The 22,003-nt window shown below is 50.6% G+C and overlaps 1 protein-coding gene and 1 long non-coding RNA gene across 4 annotated transcripts in view; one reads left to right on the top strand and one right to left on the bottom strand.

The window, feature by feature from the left end:
- The window catches only part of FAM20A (FAM20A golgi associated secretory pathway pseudokinase), a 45,921-nt gene that overhangs the window by 5,494 nt on the left and 18,424 nt on the right, over positions 1–22,003 (bottom strand). For all 3 annotated transcript variants that reach the window (XM_008693674.2, XM_040640331.1, XM_040640332.1), the window contains exons 2-4: positions 3,971–4,155; positions 3,197–3,247; positions 2,161–2,239 (exon numbers count right to left, since the gene is read on the bottom strand). In XM_008693674.2, the coding sequence (XP_008691896.1) occupies positions 2,161–2,239; positions 3,197–3,247; positions 3,971–4,145 (305 nt within the window). In that variant the 5' untranslated portion in view covers positions 4,146–4,155. The remainder of the gene's footprint in view (positions 1–2,160; positions 2,240–3,196; positions 3,248–3,970; positions 4,156–22,003) is intronic.
- On the top strand, positions 4,005–9,952 carry LOC103665678. Its single transcript, XR_005837341.1, has 3 exons — positions 4,005–4,119; positions 4,561–4,657; positions 6,615–9,952. It is a non-coding gene; the product is annotated as an uncharacterized LOC103665678 (long non-coding RNA).

Here is a 22,003-nt window from a genome sequence, read left to right as displayed (position 1 = left end):
GGCAGGCCAGGGACCTCCCCGAGCCTCCCGTGGCTCCCGTGGCTCCTGTGGCTCCCGTGGCCGGGAGAAGACTCTCGGGCTTCTTGTAGGACCTTGTCCTGCAGGCAGTCCCTGGACCACGTCTCCTACTGGAGCCACTTTGGTGACAGTGGCTGATCCTTTTAAAAGGTAGTTGAGTTGGGAGGGTGTATAGACATTCTCGGGCAGGTGTAAAGAGAAGAGAGGGACCGGCTGGCCAGCCAGAGGTGGCGGAGACCCAGAAGTCAAGAGTTCGAGGTGGGGGAGGAGGCGGGGCTTTTCTCCAAGGAAAAGTGTCCTAGGGATGCAGTTTAATACCACTGACATTTGAAGAACAGAAAAGGTCCAGGTCTTAGGGTGACAGGGTGGATACATGAGCCTGTCCCCTCAGAGGAACCTCAGCTGGGTCCTGAACGGGAGCCCAGCCAGAGGCTGGAGGGAGGCCGGTGCAGAGAATATTGATTTATACACATTTTAAAATCGCTGGTGGATTCCTGAAAAGCAACAGGCCTGCCCGCGTGTGATGGGCTGGCTGGGTACGAATGTTCCGAAGTTGCCTCCCAATCCTTCGGGGCAGCGTGGCCTCTGGCCCCGAGCTTGACTCGCCTTGTTGCGAATACACAGGGCAGAACGATGATCTAGTTTCATAATCTGCGGGGCGGGGGTGGGGGGACTGTGCGAGGGCTGCCCGAGCAATTCAAGTGTAAATACACACAATGGTGCAGAAAGCAGTAAATACACGGCTCCCGCGATTGAAATAGCCACGTGCACGCTGCCAAAAACACAAGTCCTGGAAACCACGGTGAGGGGCTGCCAAGAGCAGGCGTCCTGTTTTAAAAGGCGCGGCCACGTTGAGAGGAGAGGCCTCCGTGTCCGGGCGAGCCCCCTTCTCCTCACTAGCGTCGCCGCCGGATGCCTGGGCAAGCAAGGGACGTGTCCACGCGTCCCCATCTCCACATTTTAAGTCCTGAATTCCATCTGTAAGAATCCACAGTCCCTCCAACACCTTTTAGAATTTTCTAAAACATCATTTCCCCGTGTCTGTATGGCCTGTCTCAATGTGGTTTTAAATTTGAAAATCATTTCTACATCAGTGAGGGCTTCTCAGTGAGTTTGACAAGCACTGGTGTATTTCTCAGTGTCTCTATTCTACAGATTATGGGAAAAATATGATCTTTAATTATGGTCATAATTTACATTATCCAAAGATAAACTTCTACTTTCCCTTTTTAATAAGGGACACATGTGGTGTGTGTCTGTGTGTTTGTTTTTTTACTTTAAATGACCTATAGAAAAAAAATGCATGCTTTTCCAAGAAATATGTTTTAAAATGATGCTGTTTGGCTTTGGATGAAATTTTATACAAATGCAGATTAAAGTTTGTGTTATGGCCTAAGAATAGACAAAATGTTTTTTTTGACCCAACGTTGGAAAGTTTTGCATTCTCTTCAGGAAGAAAACTGGTTCATTTGGACCGTCTTTGCAGGTTGTTTGTAAGTGATGGGGCAGAGAAGAGGCTGGAGGCTGGGACTTCCAGTCCTTTCCTGCACATAAAACGCGGCCAGTGTGAGTGGTATTCCTCCCCACATGAGAGAAGTGAAAGTCAAGCTCCCTGGCTGTATAATTAGCTTTAAGTTTAAAAAAAAAAATCACAGCCCTCCTAAGTTGCCAGGTCAGAATGGCGCTCAGAGAATGCAACTCATAGATCTGATGGGGGGTGGGGCAAGGTGCCGTTTATCATTGCTTTTATGCTTTCCTTTAAGGTCTCGTGTTTCTCCATCAGTGTTGGCTCCTTCTGCCTCCTCTCTCTCACCAGGGCTCACTTACGGGTCTACACTAACCCTGCACGACTAACCGTCACAATCACTTAGAACGATGTAACACCTCAAACATGGCGGCTCTGTGTTTGGGGGGGTGCACCCAAGAATTACCTACCTGCTTCTGGAGCCTTGGCTAAACCAGCCAGGTGGGCTCCCTGCGATCGCTCCCTTTTCAAAGGGACACAACTTTTTCTTCCCAGTAGTTGATAGGCCTGCATGGAAGAGATGCCCTCCCCACGCTGCCCAGCTTTACTCAGTTTTGGTCCAAACCCCCTCACGGCTGCCACAGCTGGACGCGGGGGTGAGGAAGGCGGTCGCTTACCTCATGGGTTTGAACATGGCCTTCCCGAAGTCTGAGAACCTGAGAACCAGCTTGAGGTGGACCCCGCTGGGTTTCACAACTGTGAGGGGGAGAAGGGAGAGGGAACCCTGTTTCTGGGCCTGACCTCACGGCTGTGACCTTTTGCTCATTCCAAAAAACCCAGCCGATTTCTTCTTTTTGCTCTTACGTAGTAAGACCCCGAAGACCAGCATTTGCTTTCGAAGGCTGCAGGGTAAATTCTAGCATGTCGGGACACAGAGAGCGTGGCGGGGGCTCAGGATGGTCCTTTGTCTGCTCTTATGGGAAAAGGGTAAACGACACAGGTTTCCCGAGATAGGCGCTCACTGCAAACCCCAAAGGCTGTTTTCCCGAGAGGAGCTGGTGTGTTCCCCTCCGTGCTTCCGCGGCACCCCTGTGGATGCCGATCGTGCCCCCTGCCGCGTGGCGCCGGACCAGTTTCCCTGCGTCTGTTTCTATTTCAGACCGCACACCTGGGCCGGGACAGGGTTTGGGGACTGAGACAGCTGTGGGGCCCCTACCTCCTGACATGTTGTGTTCTGGCTACGTCACGCGCTTTGCCCCATCCTGGCCTTGCTATGAGCCCCGAGAGGGTTGGGACAGCGTCTGACTCGCCTCTGTGTTCTATAAAACAGCAAACGGCAGGTGCTGAACTAAAGCTAAGGGAAGCCCTGGGCCGTACAAACTCTCTTCCGAACCCGTAACGCATCGGAGTGGGGCCTGAGAGTCTGCATTCCTAATAACTCCCCGATGATGCAGGGGACCACGCGCTCTCCAGCTGGGCCCTGGGAACGGCCCCTCCTGAATGACTTTTCTTTTGTGGGGGTGGGTACATGGGTAGGTGGATGGAGAGAAATGTCGAGTTCTCAGAGATTGGACAGAGAGAGTCACGCTCCTTCAACTTTGACCAGGACCCCCATGGAGTGGACTGTGGGCCCGTCACGTTGCTGCCAGGTCCTGGGGTTCACGGGGCTGTGGCGGTGAGGGGGCTGGACAGAGGCGGGGCTGGGTCACTTACTCTGGCTGCAGTCACATGCCCCAAGCAAGGCCTTCTCGTCCTGACTGTAATCTGAAAAGGAGGAGAAGGGCGGTGAGAATGTCCAGCCTGGCTCCTGGGAGAGTCCACCACGCAGGGCCCTTGACTCTGGTTCAGACCGCAGAGGGGGAGATGGTGAGGCAGCCTGGGGCCCTTGTCCATTCAACAGGGGATGGCTCGGGGCCCCAGCTGGCTGTAGCCTCCACCCTGCTCCGTCCCAGGCCCCATGCCCTCTAGCCCTTCAGTGGACGCACCAGCAGCACCTAGTGAGTGACCCAGGCTAGTTTGGTTCCTGTTAGTGACGAGACTCTGGGAGTGCTTGAGAGCACAGACCTGGGACAGCAGGACTGTGTTTGAATCCCAGCACGACCACTGGGTCTCCGGCCAAGTTGCTTAACCTCTCTGAGCCTCAGTTTCCCCATCTCTAAAATGGCCACGGATAATATCTATGTCGTATAGTCACTGTATAAAAAAGAATTGCCAGGTGTCCGAGAAGCACTCAATAAATGGTAGTCACCACCATTCTTTACGTATGCAGAAACACGTTCTCAGGGCTCTCTGATGGGGTCATGATGAGATTAGCATGATAAGATCTCATTCAAAGGGGAAAAGATCAGGGTCCAGTTTTCTTCTTCTTATCCTATCTGGTGTCAGAGCCAACCCTTCAATATTTCCCCCTATAGCCCAGTCTGAGATGGTTTATGCAGCCTCTCCGGGAGAAAGTCAGTGCACCCCGCCCGACCCTGTGACTCTCACCCGCACTGATGGTGGGAAAGCGCCTCATGTCCTGGAGGAGCTGGCTGACGACAGGACTGGACCGGGGGTAGAGTCCCTGGCGGCTGATGCCCAGGTGGAACTGGACCCAGCTGGCCTCGAGTCGGAGCTGCAGGGGAGCATCCAGGGAGGTGAGGTTGAGCTGCTCTCTGTACATCTTGTGTCGTCTGAAAGAGCAGGGAGAGTTTTGTTTTGTTTCAGTCGGGGCTGTAGGAAATGCTGAGACTCACCAAAGCACCTTGTCTGGACTCTCTCTCTCCTCATTCTTTCGTTCGTTCAGCAACAGTAGTCAGCACCTGCTTTGTATCCGGCCTTATGCTGAGCTTAGGGTACCGAGGGCTTGTCATCTGGTGAGTGCAACAGGCCCCCGGGTACGCAATGCCGTACATCGATACGCAAATACCTAACTCCAAACCGCGACCAATACGGCAGAAGAAAGGGGCCGGAGGTTAAGAGTAAAATTCGGGACCTCATAGAAACTGGGATCTCAGGGAGGTATCTTAGGTCTCTTTGTGCACTTTTCCATGAAAAAGTCTGTATGTTTATATTTCCCACTATTTTCTGACGTACAGAGTGAGGAGATGGGCGACTAAGAAGGTACCTGGTGAGAAGGAAATGGATGGCGGGTGAGGATCCCTTCAGTAGACCTGAAGCCAAGTAGATTAAACAGTAAGTCATAAAGGAAAAGAGGAATCCATTAGCCGCTTACTGTTTGTTCCGCTCAAGAGCCTTTTCCGCCAAAGTACAAAGGAAAAAGTAATAAAACAATGCCAGTGCTGCACAGAGGCGAAGAGCCTCGTTTGGGAGACAAGTTGTAGGTCTGTGAAATCCTCAGAGCAAAATAGAAGGCAGTTGTAACTGAACAACTAGCTAGGTGGTTCGGACAAAAACACCCCAATATTCTGGAGAAGGTGTGGTTTGGTTTCTCCTGTGGCCTCCCTCTTGGGCTTGCAGATGGCTGTCTTCTTTCTTGTCTCCTCATGTGGCCTTTTCTCTGGTGTCTCTTCCTCTTCTTCTAAGGACGCCAGTCCTATTGGGTTCGGGCCCACTCTACGTAGGAATCTTGGGGGGACACAGATCAGCCCATAGCCTTTGCTCCCCCCCCAAGCTTTGCGGCTAATCACCAGAAAGGTCCATCCAAGAAGACTTCCCTCAACCCAGTCCAGCGGGTCAGGAGCGAGAAGGGGTGGGATGGCAGGGCAACTGAACACATTTCCGCCCATCTACGGAATTTCGTTAGGTTCACTGCTGTCAGGCAGAGCTACATACTTCCATTTTTTCTTTCATCAGCTTCTCGGGGGGTTAAGAGGAGTGCTTGATGTCGGTCTGCTCTGGCTGCCATAAGAAAATACTACAGACCCGGCGGCTTGAACAACAGACCTTGCTTTCTCCCAGTTCTGCGGGCTGGGAGGTCCAAGATCAAGGTTGCGGGCAGATTCGGTTCTTGATGAGGGTTCCCTTCCTGGCTTGTGGATGGCCACCTTCTCACTCACTGGGTGCTCACACGGAGACAGAGGACGCTCTCTTCCTTTCCTTATAAGGATAGTGATCCCATCATGGATCCCTACCCTCATGACCGCCTCTAAACTAATTATTTTCCAAAGACCCCACCTCCAAATACCATCCCATTGGAGGTTTGGGTTTTGACGTATGAATTTGGTGGTGGGAGAGGGGAGAGGGAGGACTCATAAATATTCAGTCCATAAAAAGATGAGCCTATTTTTCCACCCTGAACTCATCTGTAGAGAACACTTACTTAACATGCGAGGGAGAGCATACTCCCCATCTAAGGGGACAGCCGCTGGTAAGTCTCAGCTAACAGCAGTCATGCCTCGTCATTGCTCATTCGTTTATTCAGTCTTCAAGTATTTGTTGACTGTTAGACACTGATCTACAGCCTAGAGCTAGGGCTGTGTACAAAACAAAGTCTATGTTGTCATGAAACTCACATTTCCTGGGAAGTCATTTATTCCGTGTTTTCAAGAGAAGCTAGAAATCCAGATTTTGGTCAGAGTGTAGAATCTTCTTTTCAAAACACAATGACTTAAATCTAAAAACATCCTGTATCAGGAACCGAGATGCCCTTCAACAGATGACTGGATTAAGAAGTTGTGGTCCATATATACAATGGAATATTACTCAGCTATCAGAAAGAACGAGTTCTCAACATTTGCTGCAACATGGACGGCACTGGAGGAGTTAATGCTAAGTGAAATAAGTCAAGCAGAGAAAGACAATTATCATATGGTTTCTCTCATCTATGGAACATAAGAACTAGGAAGATCGGTAGGGGAAGAAAGGGATAAAGAAAGGGGGGTAATCAGAAGGGGGAATGAAGCATGAGAGACTATGGACTCTGAGAAACAAACTGAGGGCTTCAGAGGGGAGGGGGGTGGGGGAATGGGATAGGCTGGTGATGGGTAGTAAGGAGGGCACGTATTGCATGGGGCACTGGGTGTTATACGCAACTAATGAGTCATCGAACTTTACATCGGAAACCGGGACTGTACTGTATGGTGACTAACATAATATAATAAAAAACCATTAAAAAAAATCCTGTATTGACATACAAAAGAAATGAAACCAGTACCTTGAAGAGATACCTGCTCTCCCACGTTCATTGCAGCATTATTCACAAGGGACACGGAAGGGACCTACATGTCTGCCAGCGGATGAATGGATAAAGACAATGTGGTATATATACGACGGAATATTATTCAGCCTTCGCAAAGAAGAGAATCCTGCCATTTGCAACATTGTGAATGAACCTGGAGGACATTATGCCAAGTGAAATAAGCCAGACACAGAAAGACAGGTACTGCGTGATCTCACTCGCATATGGAACCTAAAGTAGTCCAGCTCATAGCAGCAGAGAGTAGAATGGTGGCAGCCAGGGGCTGAGCGGAAGGGGAAATGCGGAGCCGTTGGTCAAAGGATACAAAGTTTCAGTTACGCAGGATGAAAACTTTCTCGAGATCTCATAGACGGTAGTGTCACTCGAGTGAACAATATGGTGTTGTAGGCTTGGACTGTGCTGAAAGAGTACATGTTCAGTGTTCTCCCTACACACAGTTCACTATGTAAGGTGATGGACTCGTTAAGTAGCCTGATGGTGGTGAATTATTTCACAACGTATCAAAATATTACGTCGTACATTTTACAAACATACAGCTTTGGTCAATTGTACCCCAATAAAGCTGGAACCACAACAAAATAGCCACCCATTCGTGTTCAGTGCCCTCTGCTGTGAACGCAGGGGCAGACGTGATCTGAGTCAATGCAGGGACACATTAAGACACGCATCGCTCTGGGAAAGTCCATGCACGGAGGAGACAACCAAGGCAAGGGAACTCTCTGTTATTTTAAGACTTCGGTCTCCAAGAGCAGAGAGAAATATGGCTGAGACCTCCCTCCAAGTCAGCGAGCCCTGGCAGCCATCCAGCTTGGGGTGGGGGAGGAGTTGAGCTATTGGTATCATTCTTTAAAATGACACATGTTGAACTGCTTTTATGAAAATCAGGGGAAAGGACAAACTGTTGACCAGGTCTGTAGGGCTCCCGCCAACTTTTCCTTAACGTTATTAACATTTATTTTTATTTTAACAACGAGTCGGGCCAGGCTCTCATTCCCAAGCCTATTTGAGGCTAAAGCTCAGGGGCTGCTAACCTCCCTTGGGAGTCTGGTGGAAAGATCGCACAGTCCCGAGCTAAGCCAGTCACCCCGAACTAGAGCAGCGCCCAACGCAAGTTAGGAGGAAAAAAAGAGACATTCCGGCTGAGCTGGCTTTTGACAGAAGGGGTGGGGTGGGGGTGGGGCTCTCAAGCGGAGCTGATGATTTCCAGCCGCAGCGGTGTTCAGGGATACAGCAGCCACAGAAAAAAAACACATGTGGCAAATTGAGTGTCACTTCTGGACGAGGACAAATTGCTCTTTAAAGCATTCACCTTTGTCTCCAGGTGGGGGGACACAGGGCTCTTTGGCTCGCTCTCCTACCCTTGCCGGAGCCAGCATGACAACCTTGGGGAGAAGGGAAGGAGGGGAAAGAAAGAGTATCAGGTACCCTTCCTACTTCTTCTTCCTCTTCTTCTTCTTTTAATGGTTAAGAGTTGTCAAGACTAATTTATTTCTGGTCAGAAACTTTGTGTGCCCTTGATTCCTTGGGGACAGCCAGCAGGGTGGGCGGGAGCTGGCTTGGACAGGTAGCTTAGAATTGGCGGTGGGGGGAGATCTGACACCATGGCAATTGGCAGGTGTGACATATCAGGTTTTTGTGGGGTTTTTTTCTCCCAAAAGGAGAGCTGGGTTTGCAGCACGCCACTGGCCATGCTCTGATGGTGGTTGTCTGTGTGCAAGTAAAAGTGGTGAACACAGAGAGAATTTACCTGCTTTCTTTCTTGTTTGCCATACTTAAAAAAAAAAAAAGTTTTCTAAAAGAGCAGCTCAATATGGCAACAACAGTAAATAGCACCATGTTGGGGGCGCCTGGGTGGCTCCGTCTGTTAAGCATCTGCCTTCCGCTCAGGTCATGATCCCAGGGTCCAGGGATCGAGCCCCACGTCCCCTCCCTGCTCAGTGGAGAGTCTGCTTCTCCCTTCCCTCTGTCCCTGCTCTCTGCTTGGGTTCTCTCTCTCTCAAACAAATAAATAAAATATTTTTAAAAATACCACTATGCTGCTAAAAAGGTATGTGTATGTGTATATATATCTTGTTTGAGTGCCTGGGTGCAGCCGCCATGTTTGGACTTCGCGATCATTGGGCTGGAACAAGTCCCCTTCCTCTGGCTGGTTCGGGGGGGGGGGGTTTCCACTGCTTGCCCTTGAAAGCTGCAGACCCTGCTCGTATGTGTTGTACACTTGCTTTGGCTTTGGGAGATGGGGTCAGGTCCCCTCTATGTTGCCACGCACACTATGGAGGGATAGAGCCTGGCCACCTAACCCCCAGGGTCCAATCAGGACTCTGGAATTCATTCCCCATGCCCATAGTTTTTAGGGATTTTTTTTTTTTAAAGATTTTATTTATTTATTTGACAGAGAGAGAGAGATAGCCAGCGAGAGAGGGAACACAAGCAGGGGGGAGTGGGAGAGGAAGAAGCAGGCTCCCAGCGGAGGAGCCCGATGTGGGGCTTGATCCCAGAATGCCGGGATCACGCCCTGAGCCGAAGACAGATGCTTAACGACTGCACCACCCAGGCGCCTCCAAAACCACTTTCCGAATCCCCTCTTATACGTGGACGATCTGATGAGTGCCTTTCTCAGGAACCTTTATTTCTCAATGCCTAGTTAAACCCTCACTTCATTTCCAGACTCAGTGATTGGTTTGGTTGGTTGGTCGTTTATTGGCTAACCTTACATCTCTTCGTTCGACGCTTCCCAGACTTTCAGCCCACCGGGCCAGAAAGCTTCCGCCGCAGAACTCCTACAAGCACCATCTCCAATGCCCCCATCTCCAGCGTGAACACTTCCTTGACTTGTCCAAATAAACAATAAACACAAAAGCAAAACACGAGGCCTGTTTTGGGTGACAATACCGACGATGGCGACGTTCTCCCCCGGTGGGAATGAGATGAGGCTGTCACAGAGCTCAGACCTTCACGAGCACAGGGAAGCCGACCAGCAGCTCATCAGCAGTGCAGCGACAGAAAAGGACCCAGAGTTGTGTGTCACGGAGGCCTGGTCCTGCCTCTTACCTGCAGAGGGAGTGACCTTGAGGATTGGGCTATACTCGCAGTACCTCCTGTGAACCTAGGAGCACTGTGTGGGATACATAGTCTCATCCCCAATTTGCAAACAAGAAGACTCAGAACAGGGCATGGCCTTAAAAAAAAAAAGTAGCTTAAGCCTTCTGAGCCTCAGTTTACCTATCGTGGAAAACGGGGATATTGACACCTAGCTTCATTGTGCTGTAAGAATGAAGTGTAGTAATATCCAGCCACAGAGAAGGCATCAAAGAATGGCTGCTTTTTAAAATTATTATTATTACTATTTATGAAGACTGGAGACCAAGAGAATAAGTTTTCAAAAATACAGTGGTAGCGGGTAAGTAGAAACAGGCAGCTTTGCAAGCCAGAGCGAAGTCCTTGAAACATCCCATGAGCGAGGGAAGGACAGCTAGGTCATCCGTTGCATTAGCCACCGCTGGGGGACAAGCTCTGGCACATCTTCGAGGTCAAGGGTCACCCACGGGACCTCAGAATTCCTCTGTAGTTTGTCTGCGGCCTCGGGGTACAAACAGAGCCCCAGCCAAGGTGCCTTCAAGGCATTAGGAAGAGGCTCCGTGTTCTGTCTGTCGAGGGCTCAGGCAGGTGTGGCCTGGGACGTGGAGCTCAACGGGAGCTGGGATCCTCCTTTGCTTCCTGGCAGGTGGGGAGACGAGAGCATGTGGACGGTGCCAACCTCCCCGTCCCTCCCGAGGTCCTGAGGGCACAGCCACCGGGGTGCGGTATTAATTAGCCAGGTGCTGTGGGTGCGTCGGGCAAGGAGGGGAGACAGCCATGACTCAGAGGGCTCAGGGAGGATCTGGAAGGTTCTTGGCAGCTTGGGTGAACTCCCCAGGCTCCCAGTCACTGACCCCATGGCTTCAGGTCTGGAAAACCTCCCTGGTGCCTACATTTCCTTGTCTGGGGGAAAGAGAGGAAACAGAATTCACCACCTCCACTCCCCAAAAAGGCATAGATGCCTCGATTATATTTACAGAGTCCCTGTGGGTGGGGGTCAGGAGCTTCTGGAATAATTTTGGCACGAGGCCATGCAAATGTGTGCACAGTACTTCCAGTTGGCCGTGAAATGGAGAAGCTAGGACAGTACCAGAAGGGGAAGGTGAGGCCGTTGTTTGTTCTCCAAAAGCAAGGAGCAAGCTATCTGTCCCCGAAGTACCACGGCAAAGCCCAGATTTCTGACTCCTTTCCCCTCCAGCTCATTTCTCAAACCGATAGCGTTACCTCCACAACCTCTAAAATTTCCCTTTTCTTCCTGCTGCCGGTGTCAGCTCCACCCTCCCACCTCTTCCCTAGACCCTGGGATGTCCTCTTCCCTGATGCTCGTAACTCCCCCTCTGCCCCCCAGCCGCCCTCAACGCCAGATGGACAGTATAACACAGCTCCAAGTGCGTGTCGCCCTACAAAATCCTCCCCTAGGTCCTCGCTGCCCTCCGTGTCTCAAGAAAGCCTTCCCAGCCTGCCGGGCCACACTCCCATGCAACTTCCTCTGTGAGGCTTTTCCAGTCTGACCACCGGATATGATCTCTCTTTCTCGTGCCCACAAATTTCCATTCAACTCCCATTTCTTCTGTTGCTCTTGCCACATTCCGAGTGATAGTGATTTAGACGCCTTTCTCATTCCTTCTAGCATATCGCGGACAGGGCCAAGGTCTTGTGTGTCTTTGTTCCCCTTTCCAAACCCAACACAGCCCCTTGCCCGTGGAAGGCACTTAACATTTATTATTGAAAGAAGTCAGATGCTCTCAGCTAGTCCCATCACATGCTAGGGCTCGAGTATAGTTCTGGTATCAGTGCGGGGCAAAATATTTCAGGGATTCGGTGGTCTATAATTTGAAACAAATCTGGTCTTTCCCAGATGATCTTACCCCAGTCGTCCACAAAGGAAACTTTCTTTTTTTTTTTTTTTTAAAGATTTTATTTATTTATTTGACAGAGAGAGAGACAGCCAGCGAGAGAGGGAACACAAGCAGGGGAAGTGGGAGAGGAAGAAGCAGGCTCCTAGCGGAGGAGCCTGATGTGGGGCTCGATCCCAGAACGCCGGGATCACGCCCTGAGCCGAAGGCAGACGCTTAACCGCTGTGCCACCCAGGCGCCCCAAGAAAACTTTCTAACTAAGGGAACTCCATAGGAGTGGGGCAATGACATGCAGGAGTCAGAGAGGGTAACTAGCAGAAAGGGGAGTGAGGATGGGACAGCTCTCTCTGAGTTTAAACATCACAGCATCATTCATAACTGAGACCTGGCATACGGCTATCTCTCTTTGTTTTTAGCTGCATTGAGCCAAACTAACTCCCAAATAATTTAAAAAAAATTTTTAAATTTATTTTAGAGAGAGAGAGAGCAGGGGGAGAGGCAGAAGGAGACAGAAAATCTCAAGCAGACTCCATGCTGAACACAGAGCCTGATGTGGGGCTCGATCCCAGGACCCCAAGATCATGACCTGAGCTGAAATGAAGAGTCAGACGTTTAATGACTGAGCCACTCAGGCACCCTCTCCAAGTAATTTAAGGCAAAATCATTTTGAAAGTCCTGGAGAGAGCACATGTCTTTTGATGGATGCTTTAAAAGACTGATTCTGGGGCACCTGGGTGGCGCAGTCGTTAAGCATCTGCCTTCGGCTCAGGGTGTGATCCCAGCTTTCTGGGATCGAGTCCCACATCGGGCTCCTCCGCTGGGAGCCTGTTTCTTCCTCTCCCACTCCCCCTGCTTGTGTTCCTCTCTCGCTGGCTGTCTCTCTTTCTGTCAAATAAACAAAATCTTTAAAAAAAATAAAAGGCTGATTCTCCAGAAGAAAAAAAAAAAATCAATATCCCAAGACATAAAAATGAATGGGCAGCACAAATGATGTTTTTCTGGTCTTTGGAATTTTAGGGAACCCTCTGGGCTTTGCTCCAACCTTTCTGGTCTCTTGGTCTGGTTCCCGTTCAGCCTCCCTTGACCCACCATGAAGCACTCGAATTCCTGAAGGCTCTTTTCCGGCTCTCTCCCTCTGGCCCCACCTTTGAAATGATTGTCTCCACACCCATAGTTTCACTTGCCCCTTGTATGCAGAGGGCTCCCAAAGTCATACCTCCAGCACTTTGAGCGACAGACCCCTACATACAGCTGCTTATTTCTAGAAAGGACCAGACAGCAAATATGTCAGCCTTGGCAGGCCATACGGTCTCTGTCTCAACTACACAGTTGTGCCCCCATAGTGTGAAAGGAGCCTCGGACAAAACAGAGACGAACGGGAGAAGCTGCATTCCGGTACTTACTCTATTGACAAGAACAGGTGGCCACGGGCCAGATCGGGTCCGCAGGGTGTTGTCCGCCAAGCCTTGTTTTAAATGCATCTGCAGTCAACAAGCTCAAACTAAACTCATGCTCTTCCCTCTGACCCGGGGCCTCCGCTGTGGTTTCTGCCCACTGAAGGCTGCCTGTCGGCGGGGAAGCTGACCCTGGGCTTTGGGCCGAGGAGCAATGTGCTGAGAAGGTGCTCCCTGGAGAAGCTGGAGAAGGCGTGTGGGGAGCAGGACAGGGGAGGGAGAAGCCGGACAAAGGTGTGATTTTAGGCGCTGTCCCCTCGATCAGTCTGATCCTTTGTGGGGTGGGGGAGGAGGTGGGCTTTGCAGCTTGTTACGTCTAGAAATTTGTCTATACTCAGGCGAAGGAGCCAGGCTTTTACGCTCTTACCCGGGTCAGTCGATGGCTCTGCTACTCCTGGGAAAGAGACTGCGGGAAGTATGTCAGTTCCCCGAGGCAGCCAGAACGACGCACCACAAAATTGGTAGTTGAAACAAGCAGACATGGAGGCTTACATATTCTGGAGGTCAGAAGTCCAAAGTCAAAATATTGGAAGGGGGGGCACCTGGGGGGCTCAGTCAGTTGAGCATCCAACTCTTGATTTTTGGCTCAGGTCATGATCTCAGGGTCCTGAGATCGAGCCCAACATTGGGCTCCATGCTCAGTGGGGAGTTTGCTTGAGGTTCTCTCCCTCCCTCTGCCCCCCCGCCACTGTCTCTCTTTCTCTCTAAAGTAAATCGTAAAAAAAAAATATTGGCAGGATTACATTCCCTCTGAAAGCTCCAGGGATGAAGGCTTCCTGTTTCTTCCAGCTGTTGGCAGCTCCAGGCGTTCCTTGGCCTGTGGGTGCCTCGCTCCAAGCTCTGTGGTCACGTGGCCTCCTCTTCTCTCTTCTAAGGACGCTTGTGACAGCGTGTCGGGCTCCGACAGATAATCCAGGATTATCCCCTCATCTCAGGATCCTTAACTTAATCACATCTTTGCAAACACCTTTTTTCCAAATAAGGTAGCATTCAAAGATTTCAGGGATTTGGTGCGGATATCTTTTGGGAGCTATTTTTCTACCTACTGCAAAGAGGGAAACTCCCAGGGACTTCTGGCCCCTCCTAAGGGTGAGGCTGCTAGCAAAGCCCGCAGAAGCTGGAGGACGGGTGCAGAGCTGGAAGGGAACCAGCCCTGCGGATTACACCGCTGTCCATGTGGATGAGCCAGAATCCTAGCAGTCATTCTAGAAATTTCCCTCTCCACAATGTCCACTCCATCCCTAAGTCATGTAGATTTAGAGCAAAATGCTGACATGTGTTTTTAGATGTGGAAGGTAGGCATTTCCTATGGTCTCACTGTAATAAACATGCTCATAAAACCCACTACCTAGAATGGGGAACTTCTGTCCTTCATGAGTATCATGGCTTACTGTTTCTTTCTTTCTATTTTTAAGATTTTATTTATTTATTGCAAGAGAACAAGAGAGCAGGGGAGGAGCAGAGGGACAGGGAGAAAGAGAGAATCCCAAGCAGACTCCATGCTCAACACAGAGCCTAAGGCGGGGCTTGATCTCATGATCCTGAGATCATGACCTGACCCAAAATCAAGAGTTGGACACTAAACTGACTGAGCCACCCAGGCACCCCTTGTCTTTCTTTCCTTCTTTTGTTCCTCCCTCTCTCCCTCCCTCCCTCCTTCCTTCCTTTCTTTCCTCCTTCCTTCTTCCTGAGAGAGAGAGAGAGAGAGAGAGCACAAGTGGGGAGGGGCAGAGGGAGAAGGAGAGAGAGAATCCCAAGCGGACTCTGCACGGAGCGTGGAGCCTGATGCGGGGCTTGATCTCCCCACCCTGGTATCATGACCTGAGCTGAAATCAAAAGACAGACACTTAACGGACTGAGCTACCCAGGCGCCCCATGACTTACTTCTTCATTGTTAGAGTTAATAAAGAATCCTGAATTCTTTATAATTAAAAAGAAAAAAAGTCAATAGCTCTTGAAATCAGAATGATTGTTTTTCAAAATGCAAACTCATCCTGTCAACCTCCTGCCCGGAAGCCTTCCGTGTCCCCTATGGCTGTTCAATGACCTTCTTCACCATTGCTACAAGCCTGCGTTGGCCAATGTGATAGCTACGAGCTGCACAAGGCTATTTAAATTTAAACTAACTAAAATGAAATAAAATGAAACATTTGGTTCCTGGGTCACATTTCAACTGCTCAGTGGCCACGCATCACTAGTGGTTACTCTGGTGGACAGCGCAGATCACAGAATGTTTTCAAGATCATGGAAAGTTTCATTGGATGACATTGGTCTAAAGCCATGCTTCTCTACTCCAGCCACCAGGGTACTGATCTGTCCCACCGCAGGGCCTTGGAACATGCTATCTCCTCTATCCAGGGCACCGGTTCATTCCCTCTTTGCCTAAATCCTTCTCATCTGGCCACCAACTCAAGCCTTCCTTCCTGGGAGGTCTGCATTGACCCTGGACAGGTCCACGTCCCTACCTCTGTGTTCCCGTGCACTATGTCTCCTCCGTTCATGTCACTCTTACAATTTCACACTTGCTTGTGTTTATCAGCCCCAAGGACTACAAAGGTAGAGCCTTCTTCTGGTTTCTTCTAGATGCCGGGTCCTTAGCATTTGGGCGTAAGAGGTGCTTAGGAAATCTTCGTGGAGTGAGTGAAAGTGCTCCTTAGCTCACAGACTGCGGAGGCACAGCTCTGTAAGAACGACCTACTGTATTTTTCTGGAGAGACAGTTAATGGAAATCACAAGCGTGTTCAAGAGAAGCTGGTCTGCATGCTTTTTGGGTATCACAGGTTTGCTATCATATTAAAATCTCCAGATGTTCTACCTGCCACCCTTCCTTTTTAATAACTGTGTCATCTTTTAAATTTCCTGCTGCTTCTGCATCAGGACAGACTGAGCTGATCTTGGGAAATAACCTCTGTCCTTCCTGCTGAAATAACAAGTCTCCCTTTGGCATCTGGACACAAATTCCTTTCCAGAAGCAATGCAATGATGCCAAGCCCTCTCGAGCATAGCTATTTCAGTTGTGCACCCCAGAATTTCTAGTTTGCTAAATTCGGTGGTTATGAAGCTGTGATGAGAGATGACACTCCCTCTGCTGTGAGAGCTCCCACGGAGGTCCCCTGCAGAGGAATGTGGTGATAATCCATTAATTATTTTCTAACTACTTGAATCCCTGTTCATTTCCTGGAGCTGTTCATTCCTGAGCAATTCTAGAAGGTGCAGTGCCAGGTGCAGAGGCGTGGTGGGGCTCCCCCTCCTGCCCCATCACCTAGGCTAGGACGGATGTTCTTTGGAAGTTCGTGGAGCCCTGGGCATCTGCACCCAGGATCCTGAACAGAGGGAGGGAGGTGGGAATGGGGCTGTCAGGCACCCAGGCAAAATTGTCTCTGTTGGAAACTCGGTGCAGTGGTCCTTATGCCACAGCATCAGAAGAGAGACAGAGCGAGAGTGAAATATTTCAGAGACACGTATTTTCTTCCCAACTAAGAAGCTCTACGTTTCTCAAGAGGAAGGATCTGCCTTGGATTTCTTGTGCTTCCGCCTCAGTATTTGGCAAAGGGCTGTGCACACAGTAAATGCTCTATAAATAACGATCCCAAGATGTCGAAACAAGTTTCCTGCTGCAAAGATGCCATTGGGCTCCAAACACTAGCATCCAAACTTGGCAGGGGGAATCTCTTGAACACAGGAATTGCACGAGATTTTGGTATCTGTTAGAACGGCACATAGAAGGTTGGTTTTCCTCGTTTTATGAATTTCCGAAAGCACACTGCGAAGAAGAAAACTTAAAAAGCATTACAGTGAGCCTCTATGGGACTTGGCTTTCCATCTAAATCAGCACACCCGCCGATCCATATGTCTGTTTCGGTATTCTTATCCTTGACGCGGTCTCAGAACATTTCTTCGGAGTTGTTTACTGTGGTGGTAATGAGTTTGGAAAACGCTCCTGTGCATCGTTGTGCATCTCCCGTGACCAAGAAGGACCCAGGTTTAGCGGGACCTGACACATCGTGGAGGACCATTTTTCAAGAAAAAGAGCACAAAATGATGAAGGCAAAATTAGGCACGGGAGTGGCTGTTTATTTAAAATGAGAAGAGATAGCAACAAATTAAGAGTGCCTTGAGGACGCAGAACCCTCTCCTCTGAGATTCCGTATTTGCCTAGAAATACGTCTTCACTGTGACCTGGCTCCCTCCCCAGCCAGGTTTCCTCCACACCCGAGGGCTCCCAGCACCCCCAGGGGCAGGCGGGGAGCCTGGACTGACGCCTTAGCAGTGTCTTGAGAAATCTGCCTCGGACAGACAAGCGTGCGGTTCACAACCCAGACATACCGACTCAGCACCTCAGCATGTCACTTTCAAGCGCATCATCTTAGGGCGTCTTCAGGGGTTTTATCTCCTGGACCTTCTCGATTCTCTTAGCCCGTAGCTGAGTATGAGAACGTCAAACAATAGCATCGAGCAGAAGGGATCGAGGCCAAGAAGGACGTGGGCTTTTGAGAATGGCTTTTCTGTTCACCATTGGAATGGACTGTATTTCTGAGACCCAAGCGCTGAGCTCCTGCTGGCATCACGTGCTCACCGTAGAATTAGGTAGAATGACCGGCCTTCCGCAGACAGCTTGACTCACCATCAAATCCCATGGCTCATTATACACGGGTCACGGGCTGCTGACTGATGTCTCTCTGCCTCTCCGTCCCATGGGTTCAAAGAGCCTAGTTCCTGTTTGTCCCCTTCCTACGCATCTGCCTCCTCGTCCGTTCATCTCTGTGTCCTCGAGGCCAAGGGAAGCCCACGGAAGCTGGGTTGCAATAGTAGCGACCTGAAGCCACAGACCCCAAAGTGACTTCCCCAACGGCTCCTCATTTCCTCGTCTCACACCCCAAGACAGAAATGCACTCACACCCAGCGTTTGTCCTTCAGCTCGGAATGAATATCTGCTTCCCTTAGCTCATGGATCAAAGCTTGACTTTTAGGGGTAGGTGACAGGTGGCGATGTTGCCGTGTCTGTTAATTAATGGTGAGTTTGCAAATCCAGAGAGAGGGGAGGGTGGAGAGGCAGGTCCCAAGTCCTGAGTCCTGGCTCTGCCACTCGCAGCTGTGTGACCTGTGGCAAGTTACCTGACCTCTCTGTGCCTCAGTCCGTCTGAAAAGTAGGGAGGGGAAATGTACCCACCTTGTGTGATTTTAGTAAAAATTAAAGAAATTCACTGTTATTTATGTGAGTTATTATGACTGTGATTTCTGGGAGTCCATTTTCATAGGGCTCTGGAGGCCTCATGCTGGTGGGGAAGGAGGGCTGTGAGGCATTTTGCACAAAAGCTGCTTAATTTCCCAGTGACCTGAGTTCTGCTCACGAGGGAGAAAGCAAGAATTCTAATCTACATTCCCTATGACGGCTCCTGTGGTAGGCTGAGCTGTGGCTCCCCCCAAAGATACCCACATCCTAATTCTGGAACCTGTGAACATTTCCCTCTATGACCACAGGGACTTGCAGAAGCGATTAAGTTGGGGATCGGGAGAGGGGGCGATGATCCTGGACTGCCTGCCTATCACCACGCGTATCCTCGTGAGAGGGACACACGGGCGAGGAGACAGAGAGAGGAGGAGGAGGCCATGTGACCACAGGGGCAGAGATCAGAACTAGGGGACCTGGAGCCAGGTGACAGGAAGTGACAAGAAATGAGTTCTCCCCTAGAGCCTTAGGAGAGAACGTGGTCTCGCCTACACCTTGGCTTTGGACTTCTGGCTCCAGAGAAGTAAGAAAATAAATTGCTGGTGTTTTAAGCCACCCGGGTTCGTGCTCATTTGTTTTGGCAGTGCTAAGACAAGCAGCCACGGGCAGGTACAGCCGAGGGAGCCAGTGGAAACCAGGAGTGGTTCTCAGCACCGCGGTTCCTGAGAACAAGTCCGGAAGGCGTCCCCTAAGAAGCCCCTTCCTGTGCCCGGGGGCTGGCCCTGGGGCAGGTGGCCGCTCCTGGGCTGGAGAAAGGTACTGCTCTGCATTCCATCCCAAATTCTGAAACTTGGCGTACTAAACTCTTCCAACGCATCTGGCCGGACCACGAAACAAGCTCGCACAAAGACATGGGAGCCCAGCGACACGCAACGAGGGGGCGCTCAGCCAGGTCTGAATCCAGGCTGCTGCGCCCTTGCCCTGTGGCTCCCGAGACCCAGCCACTCACAGCTGTGGCCAGCGCCTTTCGCTGCCCTTGGTGCTCTCGCAGATGGTGGTGAACGGTCAACACGGGGGAGCTCTTGCTCTGTGCCAGGCACGTCACAAGCCCTGGCTCATTCCCTGTCACAACCACCCAATTACCCAATGAGGCAGGCCCGCGGTTGGCCCCGTTTCATAGATGAGGAGACCAACCTGAGTTAGGGACCTGTGTGGAGCCGCCTCAGGGTCCCCGGGCTGGTGAGTGGCAGGTGCAGAGTGGGGACACAGATCTCACCAACTGCCTTCTGAGGGCATCTCCTTGTCACCACGCTGGATGCCTGTCGCATCCCGGGCCATTTTCAACACTCTGACTCCTCATACTGGAGTTCTGAGCGAGGCTCCCTGATGACTCCCCAGGCTCCTCCCCAGTGAGAGGGATCTATAGGCCCCTAGATGCAACCAGGAGGCCCATCCAGGTAGGGAGGCCATCACTGCACACATCCTTTACGGGTACCACGGAAGACAGTAGCTACATGCCGTTGGGAACTTAGGCACGAAATGACTTGCTTAACTGACGTGGAAATCTGAGATAAAATAAGAAACCCTTGGTCCTCATGATCCAAGGTGTGCAAAAAATAAAGATCTTATCAAAGTGGCTAGACTTATCCATTTTGCTCAGACCTTGTTGATTTTGGATGGCTTAACAGAATGGGCTAGATGACCATGGCAATGAGAAGGGACATTCTAGGAGCTGAGACAGTGACCTCAGTGGGAAACCTGCTTCTCTATCTTCACAACAACCTTAAGACCGATGGCCGAAGAAGTGAGGAGACTGGACACTCCAGAGAAGAAGGCAAGAGCAATCCCTGGTCTCTGGGATCCCCAGACTCAACTCAGGGAACCCTCAGATCCCTTCCAGCTGGGCTACGTGTCCCAGATTCTAGTCCTGGGTGTAGAGCTAAGTACCAGCATGACTCACAAACATCACTGGTTGCACACTAATAAAACTGGAAAGAGCTACACGCTGAAACCTCTCCGGGTGAGTTATGGTGGTGGGAAGACAGTAAAGGCTCTGAGAAGTCCTGCAGCCAGCCCTCCTATCCCAAGAGCCCTTCCTGTACACAGCACATGTTGGCACCCAATGGACTCTGTGGCGCAGATGACACATTTGGGAAACATGGAAGATTAATACTGGACCAAGGAACCCCTCCACCCAAGCATAATGTGATGATTCATAGAGCAAGTGTCCCACAGCTGTGGCCCATTTTTTCCATAGGACTGCTGCCTCTGGCGAAGACCAGAGCCTCTCAACGAGAGGCCATTTCACCCCTCAGGGGTGGTGATACTTAGAGAACTTTTTGCAGTAGAGACGGCATGGGGGGGGGCGCTATGCTTCTGAAACACCCTGTGGTACATAGGAGAGCCGAGCACAGCAGAAAATCGGCCCAAAATGTCAATAGTGCCGAACTGGGACAACTCTGGGTGGCAGCCACAGAATCACGTGCAAATAAAGCACACACACACACACACACAGACACACACAGACATTGTTAACAAGTGATCCTGACGTTGGGTAGACCTGGGTCTTCTCTCTCTTGGACTGTTTTCCTGAGCGCAGAAGACAGAAATGTGGTCTTAAGGCAGTACTCGGAGCGGACCCAGCAAAAGGAGGAACCTTAAAATCCACACCCGGGATCCTCTGCTAATCAAAGGTTGATCAGAACATATTTATTTTAAAAAATGTTTGAGCTTTGCCTGACTGCCTATCACACAGGCAGGGGCATTTCAAGGGCAGAAAGGTCTGACTGCGGGGAGCGCTAACTGCAGGGGATTGCAATCGGGGTTAGGCTGGGGGCACATATTTTCATGGTTTGTAGGCCAGTTTCCTTGCGGCTCAGCCACAGATGAAATTCTTTCGAGTCCTTGGCCTATGCGCTAGGGCTAATTTGCATGGCATTATTTTTTCCATCTGATTTACAAACCGAGAGAGGGGTTGCAGACCTTGGCCTGGTTTCCTCCTCGGCATGAGCCATGACCCATGGGGTAGGATAATTTATTGAGATACTAATGTGTTTTTTGTTCTTGTGGAATTTCCCCACCCCTGTTCCGAGAAGGTAGGTGGGCTTTCGAGTTTCCTTGTCTCGGAGGGTGTTTATGATAGAGGACAAGCAGGCATTTAGACAGGCTACCCAACTCCTTCTCTGGCTTTTTTGAGTTTTGATTTTTGGAAAGCCTACACTCAGTGAAGGGATACGCTGGGAGGGAGTTTGACAGACCGTAGGGTGTGCCAGCCTAAGCACGAACTATGGAGGGGAGTAGGCAGAGTCCGCAAGCGGCTTAGGAAAGGGAAGTTGGCTAGAGGTCGCGAGTCTGGTCTGTGTCTGGGGGGGTGACCCAGGGTGGTGGAAAGTGACTGCTGGGCCTTGGAAGTGCATTTCAGGTACCAGGAACGCACCACAGCAATTCTAATCCTACGCCGTCCTTGAGCTTGGCACAGACGCAATAGAGCTCCCCACCCCCACCTGCACAAGCCCAGGTGATGAACACGGACTAGCGGGTCCTCCTCACCCGTCCGCCACCTGTGACCTTAAGCATGTTCCCCCAGCACTGCGGGGGTGTGGGCAAAAGGTCTCCTGGGATGACTTAGATGAAATGTCCAGCCAACCTAACAGGAAAGGGCTTAGAGTTTCATTTGATTGGATTTTTTAGAAAATGACATCCGTGTCCCATTTCTTTCACACTCGTGTTGGTGGAGTAAAAGGTTCTGCTCGAGTAACAGAGTAATCCTGAGATCTCGGTGGCTTCCCACAACACAGGCTTCTTTCTCACTCCTGTTCCTC

This window comes from Ursus maritimus, unplaced genomic scaffold (genome assembly GCF_017311325.1).
Source record: "Ursus maritimus isolate PB19 unplaced genomic scaffold, ASM1731132v1 scaffold_24, whole genome shotgun sequence".
Lineage (NCBI taxonomy): Eukaryota > Metazoa > Chordata > Mammalia > Carnivora > Ursidae > Ursus > Ursus maritimus.
The sequence above is the reverse complement of the archived record's forward strand: the minus strand, read 5'-3'. Positions and strand labels throughout refer to the sequence as shown.